Source organism: Aricia agestis, chromosome 10, assembly GCF_905147365.1.
Source record: "Aricia agestis chromosome 10, ilAriAges1.1, whole genome shotgun sequence".
Lineage (NCBI taxonomy): Eukaryota > Metazoa > Arthropoda > Insecta > Lepidoptera > Lycaenidae > Aricia > Aricia agestis.
In genome coordinates, this window is record NC_056415.1 from 8,497,805 (window position 1) to 8,523,038 (window position 25,234).

Consider the following 25,234-nt stretch of genomic DNA (forward strand, 5'->3'; position numbering starts at 1 on the left):
AAAGGACAAGGAAAAAAATCCCGGGACACAAAGCATCTCAATAATCAAGTTTCAACAAATCGGTTAAGCGATTTGGGCGTGACAGACAGACAGACGGACACACTTTCGCATTAATAATACCTAATATTTAGTATGGAAGTATGGATTATGTTATTGAAATTCATCGTCATCGTCATGAACGTGATACGTCCGAGTATATAAATGGGTATATTATTATTCATTTTTATGAAAAGTAGGATTATTATCTAATAATCAATTATATTCTACTTATACAGATTTGTTACGTTCATGCTATTTTCCGGCTTAAATCTGTTCCGAACATATTTCAAATACAAAATTTTGACAGATAAGTGAAACAAAAGATACGAAATGCCATTTACATAAAAGAGACAGACTAAATAAAAGACGACCCAATTGGGTCGTATTTGAGTCTACACAACGCGCGCGGTAGTAACATATTATATGCTTTGAGTTTTTTATTTAATATCATTGCTAATAATCCTATTTTTCATTTGATATATAATATTATAGTCCGTGCAATCCACGAAGATGCGCCCCACCAATTTTTGGGTGAGCATCTTTCCCTTTGACCGTGACGCTTTCTCTTAATTAGTGTACGCGTGCACTCATAGGTAATTAGTATGTGCCGATAACACTCAAACATTGACGAAAGCTTGCACACATAGACCGTACGATAGACGATTAGGAGGAATAGTGGGGCGCGTCTTCGTGGACTGCACGGACTATAACTATATATTGCACTAGCGGCCCGCCCCGGCTTCGCACGGGTGGACATTGATTTTTAAATATTTTTTTTTCAATCTTTATTTCTTACTCAATCTTTATGTTAAGCAGAACATAAAAATGGTTTACACTAAACGAAATTAATTAATGAAGCACTATAATATTATCCCATTAATGAAGCGGCACCCGGCTGTCGCATAACTATTATATTATAAATCTATTGTGTCGGCGATTCCCATGATCGAGGTAATAATAATTAATATTTACGTGGACTCTCCGGGCGAGCACACCCGCGGGGCGCGCCTTGACGACGCCCAATTCGCAATGTGCAGCAGAAATCGTAATATTTTAATTTCGCCATTACATTAAAACCAAACGTCCAATTTTAATCATTCACAGACCAAATATTATCTACATTAACTGTACTTAGTAATGAAATAATTTATTTTGATAAAAAATAATGCCTTGAGTAAAATAAAGGCATTTAAATGTAGTCCAAAAACATTTCAAGATTTATTTATTAGATTTTTTATTTTTTTTCATTTTTTTTTTTATTGTGCCTCACTCAACATAGATAGGTATAGTGTGTTGCGGACTTTTTTGTAGATATTTAAAAGATCTACAATTACTTAGAACATTTTATGGTTCTATCTTTTATAGTTTAGGCAGCGTACGCGAAAAAAGTAACATTTCTGGTTGATTTTTTACACCTTGCGTCCGAAAATCCCAAATATCTTACGGAACCCTATTTTTTTCCAAAATAAAATTTAGCCTATGTGTAGCAGAATTAATGTAGGATTCCAATGGTAAAAGAATCTTTTAAATCGGTTCAGTAGTTTCGGAGCCTATTCAAGACAAACAAACAATCAAATCTTTCCTCTTTATAATAGTAGTGTAAATTATTCTGTTACTTTTAATAGTCCATTTAGGTAAAAATACTTGTTATATTTTTATTTGATTTAATTTTTTATCAGTGTATACTAATAAACTGTGACAAAGATAGAACAAAAAATGACTTTATTTTTAACTCTACCACTATACTAGGGATTTATAGAGGGATTATATGGAGGGAGTGCTCGAGGAATGGGTTCGCGAACTTAACAGAAAGCAGTGGGTTGAGACCCCTGGTCTTGAACAATCCAAGGTACTAATTCCTGGCTTCAACAAGAAACTGTCAGTAAATATGGTGCTCACCATGTGTAGGAATTAATTAAGAATCCTTACCAGAAGCCTAACTGGGAACTGCAAGCTCGATAAGCACCTTAACAGAATAGGTGTTAGTAGCTTAACGACTTGAAGATTCTGCGAGGAGGAGGGTGAGACACCTATATACCTTCTCCTTGACTGTCCTGCTCTACTACAGAGCAGGAACAGGCACCTTGGTTGCTTTGAGGAAATTCGTGGCACCAGCAACGAATTTCCTCTGTGGATGACTCCAACCACATCGTTTTTTTATGAGCAGCATTGGGTTGGGGACGGTACTCTAATGCGAAGAATTCATAATAGAGGATCTATTACAATACAAGGGTCGCAGTGACATCAGGGCTACTTGACCTGCCTTCAGCGAAAAAAAAAATACTAGGGAAAATTAGACACAAAGATTGGAGCAGAGGGCGTTACTAGCAATATTCCGACCAAAATCCGAAATGTTGCACACGTTGCGAAACGTTGTCAAACGTCCAACAAATTTTGATTTTTGTCTATGCTGATTATGCCTCAAGCAAAGCCGCATCTAGTGAAAACATTGTAAAATGTTTAGTACCTATAACTAATCAATAATAATATTGGCTTATTGCTGCATTGCTTGCTTGCATTAAATATACCATGATCATTCTATACCTTAAAAGTCTTCAACTCAACATTAATTGCCACATCCTTTGTTAAAATTATTCTTAACTCGGAGGTATATATATTGTATTCAATTTGGTATGCATGGGAAGATTGTGATGGATTACCAGAGTAATCGGATCCCCGGTCTAAAACTAATCCTGTAGGCACGCCCAAATCTTTCAGGGCACATTTAATATTAAACCGAAAAAGGTCCGAAAGCTAACAATTGTTTTACATAGTTTTGGACTTGATTCAGCCGTTAAATATTTGCTTTACTGACTACGAAGCTTTTACAGACAGTTTGTAAACTTTCATCCTTTTTTAATATTGTATTTTTTTTATGAAATAAGGGGGCAAACGAGCAAACGTGTCACCTGATGGAAAGCAACATCCATCGCCCATGGACACTCGCAGCATCAGAAGAGCTGCAAGTGCGTTGCCGACCTTTTAAGAGGGAATAGGGTAATAGGGGAGGGTAGGAAAGGGAAGGGAATAGTTGTGGGTAGGGAAGGGAATAGGGTAGGGGTTAGGGGATTGGGCCTCCGGTAAACTCACTCACTCGGCGAAACACAGCGCAAGCGCTGTTTCACGCCGGTTTTCTGTGAGAACGTGGTATTTATCCGGTCGAGCCGGCTCATTCGTGCCGAAGTATGGCTCTCCCACGTATAAAATTATTATGATAACAATATGTGAATAATAAAAATATGTATTTTTATCATTTATTTTTTAACCATTAAAGTTTAGGAATACGTAGCCATCTTTGAAATAAAACGATAGTTAGTCTTTTCTCATTTTGGATAGTAATCAAAATTTCCAAATAATCCTGTCTCCTTTCCTCTAAATATTACCATAAACCTTAAGATTAGTTCAGCGATTAAAGCAAGAAAAGATAACAGACTGAATAGATTTAAATAAAACATGAAAAAACTACAAAAATGTCGAAGTCTCGCGAAAATGAAGTCACAGTACGATAATGAACACAATAACATAACCAAAGAAACCATATCATACGGTTTTCGGTCGCAAATATAAAGATACTAAATGTGAAGAACCCACTTATTTTTTATATTAGAGTCATACAGTAGCAAAGTGGCGCAGAACTCATATAAATTTATGTCCGTTTATCGGTCGGTTGACTCGTTTTGTCTCCAAATTCGGTCCCTTTCGAAACTATCAGACTAAAACTTGGCAAGCATTTCTAGCAACGGCCATATTTCTATGAGTTATCCCTGCATGAAACTGAAGGGTATAAAATGGTCACATCTATGATAACGTTATAAATATTGTAGGCTTTACTCTTTAGTTACTTTAATATGAATGTTTCCTTTCTTTTTATTAACAAACTTATGTTATAGTTATAATTTAAAAACTTCATTTCCAAGGTCACAAACAATTTGGAAAAATGCTTGCATGGAAAAAATGCATTAATGTTTCATACTAGATAGTCCAAATCGCGACGCAAGTTCATACAAAGCAATTATGTAATAGTTAGCATCGCAATATGCAATTTTCTATGAAATATAATTATATTCAATGAATATAATAATCAAAAGTGAAGGTAGCATATAACTAATGTCAGGTATGGGTCGTAACTGAAAAATGCAGTTCCATTAAAACTTTAATGATTTATACGAAAGTTGTGCTCCACGTAGAGGAAGTTGTAAAGCGTTTCTCTGATTAGACCTCGTTACGTCGCTATTCAATGCACGTGAAGATTAAAATTTACTGCGCGATTATATGAGGCTATACTGGTTCAATGAACACATTTTACTGACCAATTTCATGAGCATTAATTTAGTTGAAAACTACTTAAATATTTCCCACTCGCTTTGCTGTACATTTTTATCGTAATCATATGAATTAAATGGAAGCTTTTCAAAATTTAGGTCCAACTTTCTGCTTTAACTATCCGTTTAGATCGATGGTAAAATTTTAGTTAACTGCTTATTTAGTTTAGTATTGCGGCAAATTATATTTTTGTGTGTCATATTCGAGATTTGGCTAGTTTATCATTGATTATATTATTATTTATAATTTAACCTTAGGTAGTATTTCTTCACATTACTGTCCATCTCTCACCAATGTTACAAAAACAGTCTGCATTGAGTTTCTTTATAGAAAACAAGATAATTATATTACCTACCTACCTACCTAGTACGCCTAAAGTTAAAACATCAGAAGATGTGACAATGAACCAGCATAACTGTTTTTTTTTATTATAAAATTGGGGCTGTCTATGGACTGTTCGCCCATATCCTTTTTTTGTTATTTTATTATTTAGATTTGTCACACCAAGGATAATTGAAATAATATTATAAATTTTAATTAATTGTAGTCCATATACAGCATAACTGTTTGTGCTGGTTCATCAGACATATTCTGGTTCAAAAACTTAGCAAAAAGCTCTGTAGGTTTTTGGTAAGTTGTCCTCCATGATGGACCCACCCCGACGACAAACTATCTAAGGCTCTGATATATCTGCATATGGTATCTCAACGGTCCTTTCCTCCCTGAAAAGGTTTAAGGTTGAGACAGATGTAATACGTGATGTTAATGACTTGGTAAGCACTTACCTCGCTGCTGGTGAGGTAGCAGATGCGGGAGTCTGTGCTGTCGATGGACGCCTGCTGCACGATGCCGTACCGCGTGGACTCCCGGTCGCTCGCGTACTCCGACCGCACGCTGTCCTGACGGTCGAAAACGCCCCTGTAACAATACGATGAACCACTATTACCTGACACATGCAAATGGTTTTATATACAGAACTAGCGGGCCCGACGGATGACTTTCCGTCATATCTATGAAGTTTAAATTGTCGATAGTGTAATGACAGAATTCTATACGGTGGTAAGGAATTTTATATCTAACTATTCACGGATTTTTTAAGCCGGATTGTGAATCAAAATTATTCTCTAACTCCTTTTTTGAAAATTCTGGTAAAATACACACAAAATTACCAGAATTTATCCAGAATTTTCAAAAGTTCTTTCCCGGGACTCAGTATCGCCATACCAAATTTCAGCAAAATCGGTTTAGCGGTTTGGGCGTACAAAGGTAAGAAACAAACGGACTCTCGCATTTATAATATAAGTATAGATGTATATAAAAAGTTATAATACTAAGGGCCTGCTTCAACACTTCATGATAAGGCTATCCACCAATTAACTTGACAGATCAAATATGGAGAATCTGTCAAAAAAGTTGTGAAAAGCCTATTAGGCACTTTATCAGAAAGTGGTGAAACAGGCCCTAATTGTAATACAGTCAACTGTGAAAGAGTTACTACTTTCTACGAGAAATGCCCCATCGTCATGAATTTGCCCATTAAAAAAATGCGCCGCTAGTGTCATAGTGAACTTTATACAAGGGACACATTATAATATCATGTACTAGCTGTTACCCGCGATTTTGTCCGCGTCAACAGAATGTGATAAGTTCATAACAAAGACAGAAAATTTTCTACTCTATTACAAAGACACAGATCGCCGCTTTTATGAACATGGTATCTAAATTGGACCATATCTTATGCAACAACAAAATAAGTTTTAAAATCGGTCCACAAACGGCGGCGTAAAATACATAGGTAAAACATAAAAAGTAAAAAATATCCTCCTCTTTTTTGGAAGTCGGCTAAAAAGTAGCCTAAGTTACTCCTTATTACATCAGCTATCTGACAATAAAAGTCCCGTCAAAATCGGTCCAGCCAATTCGGAGATTAGGCGGAACAAACAGACAGACAAAAATTCTAAAAATTATTATTTTGGTGTCTGTACCGTCTAAATATTCATATGCATGTAGTAAAAAACGGTTATTTCAATATTACAAACAGACACTCCAATTTTATTTATGTATGTGTGTATAAAAGATTATAATAAACCCTAAAGTATTATCACTTTCTTTTGTTACACCCTGTCTATGAATAAAAGATAAAGCTGAGCGACTTGACTTAAAGTAAGCATAGGCTAAACCCTTAAGGGTTAGGAACTTGAAATGTTTCCTCTCACGATGATACGACCAATAACGGTTGACCCACACGTACCACAATTCACAACCACACCACACCGGCGCGACAAAATGTGGTCATCTATCACACACACGTTTATTAACGACTCCAAAATGTGGTACGTGTGGAAAAAGAAAAAGTGGGAAGTCCTAATAAAAATCATAATCTATATATATAAAACTCAAAGGTGACTGACTGATTGACATAGTGATCTATCAACGCACAGCCCAAACCACTGGACGGATCGGGCTGAAATTTGGCATGCAGGTAGATGTTTTGACGCAGGCATCCGCTAAGAAAGGATTTTGATAAATTCCAACCCCAAGGGGTTCAAATAAGGGATAAAAGTTTGTATATAATAATACTTCTTAACGCGAGCGAAGCCACGGGCAAAAGCTCGTAATATGATATAATAATCATAGGCCTCAGTAGAGCCATTCCAAATGAAAATATTGTTCTTTTAAATAGCGTAGAAAAAATTAATGTCGAAGAATCAATGTTGACAATTTTTTTCGGAGTATGCCTACAGAAATAAAGCCACGAAGCATTATTTTCACAAAAAAAAAACTTCTAATACGAAAGCAAGAGTCGGGACTTTATTTTTCTTCTAAATTTGGTCGCGGAGTTTGTGAAAACTTTCCTTTAGAAATTTTAGCTCTAATCTAACACCAAGTTATTTCAGGTAAAAGTTTCCATCTCTGAAATATGTCAAACGCGAGCAGAGGTAACGGACGATAGCGGTTATGAACGTGCAAAATCTGCAAACGTTAGTTTTGCCTTTTAATAGGCATGAAATATTAAAACGAAGAAGCCTTGATATATCTTGTAAGTAAATTTTCAACTATGTTTTTATACTTTTTTTCAATGCACAAAACTTGTACTTGTAGTATGTATGTAATTGATAAAAAATCCTTTAATAGCTTTGTAGAGAATAATATTGTAACTTAAAAGAACAAAATTGCCTTTTATTTAAAGCTTCGTCAAAGAGTTATCTAACAGAATGTTTCAATCTGTAACTGCGCTGCGATCTAATACAATTCCGCAGTAAACACGGCCTGCACGGATCCTTAATACAGAGCTCTCGTATTGAGTGTGCTTGAAAAATATGAATTGAACAATGCGATACACGTCGTTAGAAAATGTAATCTTGGCAACATCTCGCATACGATATGAATCCCGCTTATTTGTGTTACGATGATACCTCTATTTGAAGAATGTTTTATCACTTATTTCTGTTATTGCGTTTCGCGTTTTGCAGAATCGAACGATATGTTTACTCTTTATTTGATATCCAATTTTGTGTTGAATCAATTTTGTCGAGTGGATGTCGTGATATTTTCTCGGAAATACTCGTATTAATCCCTCAAAATCCGTGTAGAGACAAATTGGAAAATTATTTCATCGGACTATAATCAGAAGTTGATTCGTTAAAAACCTCTTCTGTTGTGTAGTATCTAGTGGCGCTATCGGGGGTAGGTCAGGCCAATAGTTAATTATCTACTTAACGGTACTACCCGACACCTCTACGTGACATCTTGACCTGAATACTGCTCCTCGTGAAAACTTGTTTACGTGTTCTCGTAAATCAGAAGCTGTCGTTATTTCATTCATGTTTTCGAATATCATGCAGCATTAATTTTACATTGGTTATGCCGTTACAGTTATTTTTAATAATATGTAATTTTAAGTAATACTTAAACTATGATGTATATGTCGCAGCCGACTGGTTTAAAAGGCCGTTCAATCAAACAGCTAGCCCTTTGACTGAATTACGCCATTCAATCACACGGCTTTACGTCGTTAAGTCGACTTATTGACTACAACGTTCAACACTACAGCTAGACGACGCTTAGCCAACTGGTTTAATGGCAAATTAACTAGGGTGACCATTAGTTCTAACCTAACCTACTTTTGGACTTTCTGGATTGTGTTTGTTTCTGTTTTGGCGGGGGGCTGCGCCCCCCGAGCCCCCTTTTATTTGACGACGGTCGCCGGCTGCTGCCGCAGCACGCTCGCTGCGCTCGCTCGGCTCCCTCTGTGTTGTGGTCTAAGTTCTAACCTAACCTAACCAACTTTTGGACTTTCTGGATTGTGTTTGTTTTTGTTTTGGCGGGGGGCTGTGCCCCCCGAACCCCCCTTTCGGGAGGCTGCAAAAACTGTATTCTAACTAATTTTGAACATATTTAGCACATACAATAATTATAGCTAATTTATTATTTATGGAATTGCAATAAATACCTTGGTGATGTATTTCATAATCCCGTAATTTCTCCTCGAATATTTGTTGAAATTTTGATTCACTCGTATGAGTCGTATGTGCCTCCATAATTTTTATCTCTTTAATAACACTTGTAACTTTTAACTACTTTCTTTTTGTAACTACTTTCTTTCCGAAAAACAACCACAAACACCAACAAACACCTGCTAGTTGACGCCATATTGTAAATAAAACGCACCTAGCGCCGCAGCGGTGCGCGCTGTACTACTTCAATTAGACGGCGGCTTTTGAATTAGCTGTAGTGTTGAACGTTTTGAGTGAATAAAATATTCAATCTAAAAGCTAGACGTGTGATTGAATGGCGTTGTTCAGTCAAAGGGCTAGCTGTTTGATTGAACGGCTATTTAAACCAGTTGGCTGCGACATATACATTTTGTAGAGCATACAGTTTAATAAATGGAAATACCTAGATTTCGTTTTAACCATAAAGTTAATATAGGTATATTCCGCTAGGTAGCGGAATATATTAACTTTATAGTTTTAACCTGTGGTTTTAACACACAACTTGCTTTCCGTTCAAAATAATGCTACGAGAGCCATACCTTTGCTCAAAGCTGTCGGCCCTATTGCTTCGGTACCCGGAGTCATTGAGGCTGCCTTCCTGGCGTAGACTGGGCAGGGAGTCCCAGGGGGAGCGGCGGGGGCCGGGTGGGGCGCCGCGCCAGCCGTCCGAGTGCCTGTACCAGGCTGATCGGGCCGACTCCCCGATGCATGACGCACAGCGGGACGCACTCACGAAACTGCAAGAAAATATACGATAGTTATATATCTCTCCGGGCTATTTAGTCCTTATCCTAAAGTTAAGAACAGATGACACCTATCGCTGGTTTGGGAGCTAATGATGCCATCCTGTGTTCGTTTCAGAGAGTCTTGGTTGTATTCATGTACCTAATGTTCGATGCTACGTCAGACAATAACCATTCAGGTGCTATGCCTCGCTTTTAAACCAGCTATTATGGTGGTGAGGACATTCAAGAATTATTGTGTCCAATTTTATAGCAAATCGTAAGGCTATTTTTATATACCAAGATAATAGATATTGATTAAAATAGTTATAACGACATTTTAGTAAACTAGATAAAACATTATAGCAGTGTAAATTTCAGAAATATCTGTAATCATGATCCAGACATCCCCACACAACATTTTCCAATAAGTTGCTTGCAGGACGTCGCCTGCTAAAGTCGTTTCTAATAGATATAAACTCGTTTTCGAAGCAGACTTCGCTCTAACCCCGGGGAATACACGTCGCTTTCGAATAGCTTATTTGACTCAGAGAACGTTTAGCTCTTTACATTCCTTTAATCTGCTATATCAAACATTTATTCTACAAAGGTAGGTAAATAAACGTGGGTTTTTCCGCGTCTGTTTCACTTGTTGTTGAACCTTATCGTGTTGTTTCGAGCCAGCTTTACTCGGGACTGAATATCAATGATTCGATTACTTTTGCACAAAAGGGTGTTGTTATTTTGAGATCGTTTCTTTATAATTACACATCAATACTCAACACACCCGAGAGTATATTTTATTTATGAGTTTCAAACGTTTTATTATTATTTTGCTGTGTCTCCTGATATGATAAGAATATAATTTTGAGCCGCATAACTTTGATACTCATAAATAAAGCTGGTACTGACAAATAACATGCAATCAATCAATTTACCTAATCGTTTTGTAAAAGTAATATTAATTACAATTTGATTGAGTCGATAAAACTCAAAACAGCTGACCTGATTTTGTTTAACTAAAAATCTAAAAATGATTAAAGGTGTGATTTCTAAAATTTTAGCTGCAGTATAAACTTGTTTATATGCCCTTTTCTACGTTAAAATTCATATTTTTATTGAATCAAGGGGCCGTGTAAGACGTTTAAGGAAGCTCTTTGTGAGGCTTATGTGATAGCAGGAGGAGGCATGCATTCAAATAGCGCATTATCTCAACAATCTCTCGTAAACCATTAGCTACCTCCGGTTCGTTATAAACCTCTGTGAGCGACTGCCATCTAATACTCGAAATTGTATTTCCATCCCTCCTTCGAGCTCAACACTAAAGTACAAATTAAAGCACCAAAGACATCCACTGAGTTTGAAAAATGTTAACATGTTTAGACGAAACTTGTTTGATTTCTCAGATTTCATTTGTATAAAGTAAAGTATATCATTGTGATTTAAACGGTCCCTACCAAAAAAAGATTTAAACATCTATTGAACAGTTGTTTTGATACCGTTATTTATAAACTATTTATTTTCTAATCAACTGTTCAACAGGTGTTTAATTCTTTTGTGGTAAGACCGTAAATGTTTTAGTTTACTTGAGAAAACTTTTTACCCTCACATTATCTAATTGGAAGCCAATTAAAAGAATCCATTTTTTGCGTCTGAATCGACTGAAATTCCATGAAAAAGGTGAAAATCAATATTTCATATTATCAGTTTATTTCTATTATGAGTATCTATTATAATAATAATAATAACGTTTATTTAACATAAGACATCACATTACACTACCATAAGACAAAACACATTACAATACATACTTAAAGAATTACATTACATTATGAGTTTTTTATATAATAAATCTTAATGTCGGACAAAAAATCTATATCTTATATATAAAAATGGATTTTCAAATGTGTTAGTCGCGCTAAAACTCGAAAACGGCCGAACGGATTGGGCTGATTTTAGTCTTAAAATATTCGCAGAAGTCCAGGGAAGGTTTTAAAGTGACACGAAGTTCACCGGGACAGCTAGTATTATATAAAAATGGATTTTCAATTGTGTTAGTAACGCTAAAACTCGAAAACGGCTGAACGGATTGGGCTAATTTTAGTCTTAAAATATTTTTTTTTAAAGTGACACGAAGTTCACCGGGACAGCTAGTGGTTAATAAAATTAAATCATAAATATCTAATTAGGCAGACAATCGACCTAATTTCTAATTTATCCCTAAAACAATAAAAATCCACCTGCCCCAAGGTGACCCGTGTAAGCCCTATAATAATATTTTTGTCATTTTGTTCTCATCCGAACATTTATTATATTGTGTGCTCACGTTACTTTGTTTTCATAATTTTAATATCAGAGACATAAATTTTAACCTTTGTGTTAACACATTCGCGTGATATTAAATAGGGACTACACAAAACTTTATGCTGAAAACGAAATATTATGTTAATTTATCATTTTATGTTCTCAGAATATTATCAACATCAACACAAAATACAATATTTTTAAAATGCTTTTTATTTTTTCAAAAAAAATATTGATTCGGTATAATATGTCCCAATGGCTTCAATAAAATAGTGTATGATAGTTAATGATAGTGTCACAAAAATGCAAATATTCACATTTAAAGATTGTGACGCTTGTGGTCTGAACCATGGTTAACAATAAGTATTAGGTAAGTACCAATTTGGTAATCTGTCACCGATACAGACGATACTACATTTGTGTACCAAGTTCGGAACCACGTGTATTATATTTCTCTATGTTCAGAACGTTGCTTTTTCTATAGACACACAAATAAACAGTCAGAATGTAATCACAAAATAAATGTCACGTAAAAACTAACAGCGATGTGAAACGAATCCAATTGGCGGTAGCAAAATCAATTTTCCGACACAGGGCCTATTTCCTGATTGTGCCCCATTTTCCATGCACCGTAAAATGTGGGTTATACTCGTGGCTGAAAATAAACCTTGTCACCACGACATTAGTTTTCTTTGATATTATTTCGTTTTAACAACATACGTAGCAATTCGTTAAGGCTTCAATTTTGAATTATTTCTTTTTTCGCAACAACAGGTATAATCATGTAATGTTTGCATCATATTTATTTATCAATTGAAACTAAAAACTAAACTACTTGACGTAGTGTCACTCTCATGGCTAAGATAAATCCATAAAGTTAATATACCTAGCGGAATAGAGCAACAATCTTGAGTTGCCAAACAAAACCGAAATTGGTTTACATCTGTGTGTAAAAAAGACACACCCGAAGTTATTTCTTATGTTCAAAAAACCTGTATACATATACACTCAAGAAATATATTAAAAAACCGCCATCTATTGACGCACAGGAATAATAATAATAATACTGCCCACACCGGTTTCGGTGACGGTGGCCGGTTTCATTGAAACCAGACCAGGTAAGCAGGAGTAATTTTATAGTGCCCAAGTGTGTGCGCAATACACAAGAGCACTCTCTATTCCTTTACTCTCATAACCCAGTGGGATGGAAGACCGACACGACCGGCAAGAGATCAGGCGCAGGACCGCGAATTTTTACATACCCATCCGACGCATGGATCACCTTAATTGACAATCAGGTGATCAGCCTTCATTGTCCTAACCAAACTTGGAAATAACATGTTTCCAACGCGGGATTCGAACCCACGACCTCCGGAGTCGAGAGCGACGCTCTAACCACTAGACCACGGAGGCGTTAAACCAGCCCAGGAATACTAACAACGCGTCGGTTTACTCTCAAAATACGTCATCTAGTTGACGCACAGGAATACTATCAACGCCCTCTGCCCCTACCATGAAAGTACTAATAAAAAAGTGTCGAGGTCGAATATCGTCCTATCTATCCTTTACGCCGAACGCGCGATAAGGAACTTCGTTCCAATATGTGTACGTATACACTATACACTTACACAAGCATGATTGAACATGAATTCTATGAGATTAAATTATTGTTAACGTGCTGATGTGTGCCGACTGGACGTCAAAAAAAGAGTTCTGCTGTAATGTATCACACGTCTCTTTTTACCACGCAGTGTTACTGATAGTGACATCTCACGTGCTCAGGCCTTTGTTTCTCTATTCCGCTAGGTATATCAACTTTATGGATAAATCTAATGACACCTTTAGCTTATAACAGTAACAACACAGAACACTACTCAGTATGCCTCCACAACTATTACCTAGTAGAACAAAAACAAAAGATTTCTGAAATAATAAAAACACATAGATTCACAATGTTATCGTAATTTTACACTATAGAACTTTACAACGTGCTTTAAAAGCTTAGGAAATACTCCCACACGTTTCACAACACTCCACATCCAAGAAAAATAAAAATAATATCTCTAGTTGCAAACTTGTGAGTATTGTGCCGCGCTGAAAGTTTGTTGTATCTCCAATACGGCTAATTAGAGGACTGTTAACAACTGGGACTAGAAAGTTGCGCGCGAGACACCTACTGAATTTAACTATTCTGTAACTTATTTAAATGCATTAAATGTATGAATTTTGAGGTTTCCGTTATTCCCTAATTTATTCATACTTTAATATTTCGCTACTTTTCCATGATTTATTCAATATCAGACTTTATAATATGAATGTTAAATATAACCGCGTTTTTTGGGAGCTGGCAAAATTGTTTTTATTTTTGAATTGAACATCTATTTAGATGTTAATAATAATATTTTTGTTAAACGTTAAATTTGGCGTGGGATTTCGAATTACCTAAAAAGGTTTATTTCGGAAAAATGTAGGTCTGTATGTTTCAGCAAAGTAAACGAATTTTCGTCCAAAGTTGCGGTTTATGTCTAGTTAACTATGAATATATAAGTCCCTATACTGAACTGTGTTCGAAAGTACCTATACTGAAAACTCATATTTAACAGTGTATTTTTAAACATTGTTTATCCTTCAATTATATATGTTTATACTTCAATTATATCTGTTTTCATTTTCGGAAATCAGGTCAAGATTGATGAGGACAAATGAGAGCTGGAAGATATTTTATTAATAAATAAGCGATCGTTGTTTATCTATTTCTTGCTTTCGAAAGCCTGTAAATGGGTCACACAAATCAAGCAAATAACCAGACGAGTCGCTCCGATAACAAGTCTGATTTATAAGAGCGATTGGATAAATTGATTTTGTTGTTTGACTTGGTTGATCCCGCGCTTTTTTAGTATCAAATTAGGTTTGATTAAGTTGGATACACATTTCTAATTATCTTATGAGGGGCAAAAAGACCTGCAAGGTACAAACTAGAACAAGTATGACTTGTTTTAGTTATAATAATTAATTTCTAAGCTGATGCAAAGGGATTTTCATTAATTACATAACACAACGTATAAAAATAATTGTGGGATGTGGGAGTTTTGTGCACACTCAAAAATCTTTATCTTTTTAGTTTATTAATTACTTATCTACATTTTTATGGCCAAAGTAAAAAGTAAAGTATGACAAAGAAGCCTCTCTTATCGCATATTATATTTTATATGTAACTGAGTATTGGTCTTGATGATGTGGTCTACATTGCGCACGTCACCCCTTTTATGTTTTAATAGGATAAAATTTAGTACTAAATCTATATATATATATATATATATATATATATATGGATTTTCAAATGTGTTAGTCGCGCTAAAACTCGAAAACGGCTCAACGGATTAGGCTTATTTTAGTCTTAAAATATTCGTAGAAGTCCAGGGAAGGTTTTAAAGTGACACGAAGTTCACCGGGACAGCTAGTCTTCTTCTTATATATAAAAATGGATTTCCAAATGTGTTAGTCGTGCTAAAACTAGAAAACGGCTGAACGGATTGGGCTGATTTTATTCTTAAAATATTCGTAGGAGTCCAGGGAAGGTTTTTTAAGTGACACGAAGTTCACCGGGACAGCTATTTAAAAATAAACCTAAATTACTACACATGAGCAGATGTTAGCTCAAACACAGTTTCCTAGAATCTGAGTTTCCTAGACTAATTGCTTTTGAAAGCCATGAATACATTTTACGAGATAAAAGCCGACATGCGTTATTTACTTAGGGCTTATTTCGCAGAATATGGTTAGGATTTCAGAAGTAAAGATAAAAATGTAAAATGAAAATTTATATTTATATGGATAAAATATAAAATAATGAGGGTGGAGTGTAGCTCGGGGGAAGATTTTCCCCCTCCTGTGGGGGTGAAATGGCATAAATGTTAATGGCAAGTACCTATCCAACTATAGCGCCATAGTGGAATACGATAATGGGATTATGTTGCATAATTAAGCGAAGATAGATTAAGCGAAGTTGAAAATACTCGTTTGTTTTTATTACTTTAAGTGTTTCCAACACTATAATGGAGACCTAGGCCATATTATAAAGGTTGTGTAAGGTACTTGTCCAGAATACCACGATGAAAACAGTGGTAGTTATTTATTTATTACATTATGAAGCAGTACGTAAGAAACAGCTTCTAGGGACTCATTAAGAATTTTCGGTATTCTTTTACGCTGTTTTTAACCGACTTTCAAAAAACGAGGAGGTTATATGTTCGGCTGTGGATATTTTTTTTCTATTATTATTATCATAGGTATATTAATGTACCTATTAGTGCCTGGAGAAAACTGTTTATTATAGGATTTACTCAAATGACTTAATACAAAGGGTCAAAATTCTCTAATCGAATTTGGATTATCTGTCATTTGGGAATCCAGGTGCCTTGTGGGTTACTACCGCCTTAAGCCATCTGGTGATTAAGTCGCGGATGAAGTAAATCGTATAGAGCACTACTATCAGCAAATGCCGCCTAATTGATAGTAAGACTTAATGATGGTTGAAATTTAAATCTATCTTGGATATATCGGATGTTTTATGATACAATTTTATTAAGAACGAGCTTTTGCCCGCGGATTCGCTGGCGTTAAGAAGTATTATTATATACAAACTTTCATCCCCTATTTCAACCCCTTGGAGGTACAATTGATCAAAATCCTTTCTTAGCGGATGCCTATGTCATATTATCTACCTGCATGCCAAATTTCAGTCCGATCGGTCCAGCAGTTTGGGCTGTGCGTTAATAGATCACCATGTCAGTCAGTCACCTTTGAGTTTAATTATATATATAGTTTAAATCTATCTTGGATATATCGGATATTTTATGATACAATTTTATTAAGGACGAGCATTTGCCCGCGGCTTCGCTCGCGTTAAGAAGTATTATTATATACAAACTTTCATCCCCTATTTTAACCCCTTGGAGGTAGAATTGATCAAAATCTTTTCTTAGCGGATGCCTACGTCATATCATCTACCTGCATGCCAAATTTCAGTCCGATCGGTCCAGTAATTTGGGCTGTGCATTGATAGATCACCATGTCAGTCAGTCACCTTTGAGTTTTATATATAATATAGATACCATCTGTCCCGGCAAACGTTTCTTTGCCATATAAAGTATGGTTGCCTGGTAGAGACTGCTTCCAGCAGTAAGGCCGCCAATTCAAACTATTTCTGTTTTTGTAACGTGTGTAAATTGATCTGTTTTGTTTGTTTGAATAAAGAGTTTTTTATTTATTTATTTATCTATTTATTTTGCCTGTATTATTTTATTGAAGTGACTAAATAAGTATCTCACCATGGCAACGTCCATCGCTATCCCGTCGCTCAAACAATGGTCGCCGTCAGTCTCGAGTTGTAATAATTTACTATTATTTATTCAACAATTGTACTTCTATCAATACTATCAATACTATCAATATAAAAAGTACCCAGTAGCCGATTTTCAGACCCACTGAATATGCATGTAAAATTTGATTAAAATTAGTAAAGCCGTTTCGGAGGAGTACGGTGACTAACATTGTGACATGAGAATTTAATATATATAAGATTTTCTATTAAATTCAGTTCTGCGGTTTAAGCGTCAAAATGTAGAGATACCTCTCTTACAGAGAGACTCGGTTTTGCTTTTTTAAATGTTAGTATGAATTATTACTTTACATTATAATATTATTTTCTTCGAAAATAGGTACCTGATCAATTATTATTATCAAAACGTGAACGACCTTAGAGATATAAAAGAAATATGCATAACAAAAACATTAACCGAAGTAAATATTATCAAAAGGTGGACCAAAGAATAAGAGAATCGAAACAAAAATAATTTTAATAATAGACCCTTTGTCATAATGTCAAACCTAATATTCCTTTATGTTCGCACAAAAATATATGAAGTTAATTAATTACAGTAATTACATTGGTGCTGACTGAAAAAGGTTCCATTAATGTAACATTCATCATAATTCATTCATAATTAGCTTAATCTGACACCTACTTGTGTTGTTTATATTTGCATTCGGAATACGTCATATTCTTTTATAGTAACACTAGCTGACTGATTCGTTCTCGAGTACGACAGTCAGAGCTTATAGTCCGTTTTATAATTATAAACTAAAATATGATGCAAAATTTTTTTATCACCTGAAAAGCTTACATTTTTTTAAGGATAAATCCCTTCTCGGGGTTGAAAGTATTTTCGTACTAACTCTCATCAAAATCGGTTATGCCGTATGCGACCTAAGCTTGAAGAGGTAAAAGACATAGTACATACTTACGACTTTATACGTGGGAGAGCCATGCTTCGGCACGAATGGGCCGGCTCGACCGGAGAAATACCACGTTCTCACACAAAACCGGCGTGAAACAGCGCTTGCGCTGTGTTTCGCCGAGTGAGTGAGTTTACCGGAGGCCCAATCCCCTACCCTATTCCCTTCCCTACCCTCCCCTATTCCCTTCCCTTCCCATCCTTACCCTCCCCTATTACCCTATTCCCTCTTAAAAGGCCGGCAACGCACTTGCAGCTCTTCTGATTTTGCGAGTGTCCATGGGCGACGGAAGTTGCTTTCCATCAGGTGACCTGTTTGCTCGTTTGCCCCCTTATTTCATAAAAAAAATATACTTTCGATTTTTTTATATTAGTATTTAGTAAGCATGTGACGAAATTGTAAAAGTTGACAATTTAGTGCCTTATCACACTGGATGAAAGCGATGCGACTGCGTAGCGCACACGCCGCGATTGCGCGGCGTGCACGTCACGACAGCGCAGCGACGTCGCGGCGTGGCGTGTACGTCATATTTTGCTGCTGAGTGTCCAAAACGCCGAAGGCAAGCTGCGTGCACGCCGCGCAATCGCGGCGTCATCGCGGCGTGTGCGCTGCGCAGTCGCGTCGCTTTCAAATCGCTCGCTAATCGCCAGTGTGATAAGGCCCTAAGTGTTAAAAATGTTATAACTTACTAGATTTAGCCCCAATTTCACCAACGACTGTTAAAGTTAACGCCGGAATTAGTATCACGTTACCTCTTTCGATTTTCATATAAATGAAAGAGAAGACATTACATTTTAACAAGCTGTTAACACTAACAGACGTTGGTGAAATTGGGGCTTAGCCCGCAACTCCGTTGCGCCAAAATTCTTTTATTGCGCGGGAACCATACTTCGAGTCGAGATAAAAAGTATCCTATACCTGACACTTAAATCATATCCAATACCGAATTTAAGGAAAATTAGCTCAGCGGCTTAGACGTGAAAATGTAATAAACAGACGGACACACTTTCGCATTTATAATAAAAGTAGCTATTTGACCGAGCTTTGCTCGGTATTTGATAAAACACGTTTGATAAAAAAATGTAATTTCATTAATTACATTTTCTAAAAATGATTCCTAGCTAGATCGATTTATCGCCCCCGAAACCCCCTATATACTCAATTTCATGAAAATCATTGGAGCCGATTCCGAGATTCCAATTATATATATATACAAGAATTGCTCGTTTAAAGATATAAGATAAGATAAGATATTAGTATGGCTCTCTCACTTACCTCGATTGGTGGTCGCTCAGGTAACCTTGATCGCGGTCCCGTATTCGATCTCTGTTAACATAAAAATGAATAACAATGTGTAACAATATTTTATCGAATTATAATTGGAAAACTACAAGAAACAACAAGTAACACGTCTAGATATTAAATTTTCTATGGTACTTCTATTACTAAAACGTAGAACAATAAAACAACCAATATTAAAGTGGAGTGCTCAAATATTTTCTTTAGTTCCTTTGATGAATCAAACAATAACAATATTTATATCGTTCATCTTCAATATAACGAGATTTTCGACGAACAAATCGATTCGAAATTGATATTCAAAATCATCGGTAACAACAGATTATTATCTCTTGAAATTTTCAATAGGAACCTTTTTCGGTCGTCGTCTTTGAAGATAATTAAAAATACATACAATGGGAGTTATGGGACCCACCTCGAGTTGTGATCGCTGAGGTAGCCCCTCTCCCTCTCTCGGTCCCGCTCTCGCTCCCTCATTAATTCATTTCGATCGCTAAGACAAAAATTACATTTTTTAATTAAAAAATAATGTAACATAAAAAGTTGTTTCGCAATTTTCCTCTCGTTTCCTATTAAGGCGCTCCCTCACCTGAGGGCCTAGACCAGCGGCATTCGGCAAGCGATTATCGTAAACGCCAACGCCACAAAATGTATGGGATTTGACATTAGTATTCGCTAGCAAAGCGATGACTTATGTCAAATCGCATACATTTTGTTAGCGTTTACGATAATCGCTTGCCACTTGTCTACTAGGGCTGGTGTTTTTGCATGTTACATTACAGATTCGACTTTGAGCATTACATTAAATTACTATCTCCCTGATACTATGATTGATATATATAGTAGAGTGGCGAGACAATGCTCTCGGCCGAGCACTCGGCATGTTCAATATGGATGTACTCTACTAGGTATGTGTAATCAGGCCATGACCGACGAGCATTTGCGTGTAATGTAACATTATAGATTTTAATATATAAAAGTGCATTGTTGGTACAAGTTGTATCTAAATATTACACATTGTATTATTACACTGCGCTTTATAACTGTACAATGTATAATTTTTTTGTACAGAGCGCACTGTAATGCTCGGTTCTCCTTCACTGATGTAATGCTCGACTCTGTAACGTTACATCGCCTCAGGTGAGAGAGCGCCTTTACATAAAAAGCTGTTTCGCAATTTTCCTCTCGGTTCTCATTACTTTCTTCCTTCACTTTGTTTTGTCAAAGTTTTTGCCAATAATTAAATTAAGGGCTTATAATTTTTGAAAGCTTTCTCTCGCTGTCTTATTAGGTCGTTAATTGAGGACGTGAGTGCAAGAATACGATGATTAACATTTTGTAAGTTGTAGCATGTGGACATTTACTCATTTTTTCCCTTATATATTGAACAAACCTTGAATTGAATAAACCATATTACCAAGTAGATAACTCCCGAAACATAACTAACTTATTATTAGTTATTACTATTTGTATGCAGGAAATAATGTATTGAGTATTTATAAGTAACTAGATGATGCCCGCAACTCCGTTGCGCCAAAACTCGTTTATCGCGTGGGAATAGTACATTTTTTCCGGGACAAAAAGTATCCTATGTCCTTTCCCGGGACTCAAAGTATCTCCATGCCAAATTTTAGCAAAAGCGGTTGAGCGGTTTGGACGTAAAGAGGTAACAGACAGACAGACAGATAGACTTTCGCATTTATAATATTAGTATGTATATGGATATTGCTTATATTTATATATAGTTTTTGTACGCAAAAATAATAAAATCAAGCTATTATATGTCTTGAAAATATTTTGTTCAGCACCTAGTATTATATTAAATGATTTCTTAGGTTTAAACGAGATTTAATCATAATATTATATATTATTTTAAAAACGTGATTGCTCAGTGATACAGATATTTCAGTACAATATATTTTACTAAAAAGGCAGCCCAAAGCGAGCTTTGTGGATTCAGTAATTGGCAAATTGCTATACACGGTACAGGGCACGAGGGATGAGTGTTCGTACTTCGTAGAAATAATATTTATTTTGTACTCGTATTATATAGAATATTTATTTTGTACTCGTATTATATAAAAAGTAATATAGAAATAGTACTGACGCGCCATTTTCAATTCTCGGAAAGCTAAAAAAGCCATTTTACTTTTACGAATTATGTTATGACTCTGCCTTTGTTTCTGTTAACAATATATTCTTCTTTTTATTTTGAGATATTTTCCACTTAACGTAAAGTCGGCTCTACAATTTTTCTATATTGGGTAGTTGATTTAGGAAAATGGTTAAGATTTTTATGTTTATCTACCCCAGTAACATAATAGTACTACGAGCGCCAATGTAGTTAGTAAAAAGCGCCAAAGTAGTAAGGGACAGCCTAGAAATTTGTATTTTAGTGAATTTTTAATTTAATTTTAGGGCGAAAAAATCCACAAGCTAGGAAGTGGAAATGTAAAAATTAAACTTAAAATGTTTAACATTTTAAGTAAAAACACACTAAAATACCAATTTCTAGGCTGTCCCTAAAATGTTTAAAATATTATGAGTATATAATACAAATAAATTATAGAAGTTTTCCCAAAACATAATTAATCTGATATATATATATATATATATATATATACAGATTAATTATGTTTTGGGATGAGTCAAAACACACGGTCTACTCCATTTACTAGGGTAACCATGAAGCCATAGAAAAACTTCGATTCAATCAATACATACAACTCAGCCGTGTCCATTGTAATTAGATTCTTAAATAAAATTATGTAAATTCAATTACATTTCGGATTCATAATAAAATTTTGCATATTTTCATTTCATTTTCATAATTTATTATGGCCCTAATTAGTTACAATTACAAACACAAAAATAACAGTATCCTTTATATTAATTGCTGTAAAAACCTAAATTGTGCAATGATTGGTAAATTGCAGTACATGAAAGCTTAAAAAATTTAAAAAGCAGCGGCTTAAAAAAGAAAACTACTTCAAAAACAAGTAATTCGAAAAAAGTTGTACTTACTAGTGATTTTCAAACAACTTGATTTTATTTGATCAGAAAAAAAGTAAACAGTTACAATACCTTTACTATTATTAAAAAAAAATTTAAGAGCCTAATATGCTGTCCCACTGCTGGGCAAAGGCCTCCCCCAAAGTACATTGTATAAAAATATACAATAGCTTTATTATTATATCAATTAAACAGCTTGTATTGAATCGAAATATTGTAATTAAAACAGTTCTATTAATCCCAAAAAATTACCACTATGGAAACGTTGCCATAAAAATCGCTATAGGCAACTCACACGGGGTGAAATAATATAGATTAAAGTCGTATTCACTGATCCGAATGACCGTCTTCTTTGCCTATCCGTTTGTAACTAACTTCGTAGTAAAGTGTCGTAGAACTCAGAAGGCATCCACTCTATTATGACCCTTATTGATATAAAGCCTCTGCAGCAAGCTAAATGCAGTTTGAATTTTAAAATATAGTTATCACTTGATTCCGAAAGTACCCATGAAGACGCTCGATACGGAGATGCCATAATTTACCGTTTTTATAGAAATTATAATGAAAATACAGCAATAATCTTTAGAATATGAACGTTCCTTTCATAGTTATTAATTTTCTATTTTTAATCTTAGGGTTCCGTACCCAAAGGGTAAAAACGGGACCTATTACTAAGACTTCGTTGTCTGTCCGTCTGTATGTCACCAGGCTGTAACTCAAGAACGGTAATAGCTAGCTAATTCAGTAGTTTTTGCGTGAAAGAGTAACAAACATCCATACATCCAAACAAACTTTCGCCTTTATAATATTAAGTAGGAAGTAGGATTTTGTAGAAAGGTACGTAGAATGTAACTAAATAATCGGCCAAGTGCGAGTCGGACGCGCACGATGGGTTCCGTACCGTTAATTTAAAAAAGGTACGAAAATAAGGAAAAAATTGTGTTTTGTATGGGCTTGATTATTTATTTTATTTTAATTTTATTATTTAATTTTAAAGTACACATATTATAAATGAGAACTTTGTGAAAATTTCTTATCCCTATATTATGTTGCCTTATGGATTACGTGGCAAAAATACCAAAACAATAACGTTTGTTGTATGGGGCTCCTCTTAAATATAGGTTGGGGAAAAGTTTCTTCGCATTTTATATAAAAATTCAAAAGGTTTTTTATAAAGTTTATTTACATTTGACTAAAGTATGTAGGTGCCACTTTGTTCGATGACTTTTTGCCATTTTGTTGGTAGGGACTAGGGACATGATCCCATTGCTATAAAAAAATTGGGGCTTCTGATGAAAAAACTGCGACAACTGGTTTTGGCAGTCCTTTTGTGATGTGAACCTGACACAGACACTGACTAAGGAGTTCTGCAGCGACCGAAACAGGTGGAAATCTGAAGGTACAAGGCCATGACTATACGGCGGATGCATTAACACCTCTCAGCCAAATTTCCGTAATTTTTGCTGAGTGGCTAAAGATGTGTGAACTCTAGCGTTAACATGGTGAAAAACCACACCAGTTCCGTTGATTAATTCCGTCCGCTTTCTCTTAACTTCTTGCTTTAATCTCATCAGGTGTTCGCAGTGCAGTTCAGAATCGATGGTCCTGCCGGGCGGTAACAGCTCATAATAAATAATGCCTTCCCAATCCCACCACACACACACAGCATCACCTTGTTGCGAGTTAACCCAGGTTTTGCCACAGTCTGTAAAGCCTGACCGGCCTTTGACCACGATCTTTTTCGCACGTTCTTGTCGTACGTTATCCATTTTTCATCACCAGTTATCAGCTTCTTCAAAAATGGTTCAGTTTCATTACGTCGTAATAAAGAATCACAAATGAGTACACGGTTCATTAGGTTTCTTTCAGTGAGCTCATGAGGCACCCAAATGTCAAGCTCTTATGTGGTACACTTTTTTCAAATGCGCCAAAACCGTTTTGTGGTCAATCCCCAGTTCTTCAGCTACATCGTAACTACTAATTCAAAAATGGCATCAATTCGTAACAGGGCGACCAGAGCGACGTGCATCTTTGATATCAAAATTTCCGGATTGAAAACGCTTAAACCAAATTTGCGCTACTCTCACAGATACTGCATAAGGTCTAAAAGCATCACACATTTTTTTCGCGGCTTGTGTTGCATTTTTACCTTTCTTGTAATAAAAATTTAAAATCTATCGAATTTCTTCATTAGAATCACTCATTTTAACAATAGTAAAAACAAATGAAAATCTCACATTTACCCAATTTGAATTTGGAATTGTCTTTCATACCAAAATCAGCCAGATACAATTGGTATAGCCCAAGAGATTTTATGACAAGTTCATACATACTATAATGCGAGAAGACTTTTTCCCCAACCTATTATTAACTTTATTTTGTTCTTTGTATTTGTTGTTAAAGCGGTACCAGAATTATATATAATCTGTGAAAGTTTCAAAAGTCTAGGTATAGCGGTTCTTGAGTTACAACCTGGAGACAGACAGACAGATGGACAGACAGACGGACAGACAGACGGACAGACAGACGGACAGCCAGACGGACAGACAGACGGACAGACAGACGGACAGACTGACGGACAGACAGACGGACAGACAGACGGATAGACAGATGGACAGACAGACGGACAGACAGACGGACAGACAGACGGACAGACAGATGGACAGACAGACGGACAGACATCTAAATCTCAGTAATAGGGTCCAGTCTACCCTTTGGGTACGGAATCCTAAAAAGTTACTC

The 25,234-nt window shown here is 35.7% G+C and overlaps 1 protein-coding gene across 7 annotated transcripts in view; it reads right to left on the reverse strand.

Moving 5' to 3' along the window:
* LOC121731312 overlaps positions 1–25,234 on the reverse strand; it is a 160,148-nt gene that overhangs the window by 104,119 nt on the left and 30,795 nt on the right. For all 7 annotated transcript variants that reach the window (XM_042120700.1, XM_042120699.1, XM_042120697.1 and 4 more), the window contains exons 16-19: positions 19,896–19,973; positions 19,457–19,507; positions 9,398–9,595; positions 5,148–5,280 (exon numbers count right to left, since the gene is read on the reverse strand). In XM_042120700.1, coding sequence (XP_041976634.1) covers positions 5,148–5,280; positions 9,398–9,595; positions 19,457–19,507; positions 19,896–19,973 — 460 coding nt within the window. The remainder of the gene's footprint in view (positions 1–5,147; positions 5,281–9,397; positions 9,596–19,456; positions 19,508–19,895; positions 19,974–25,234) is intronic.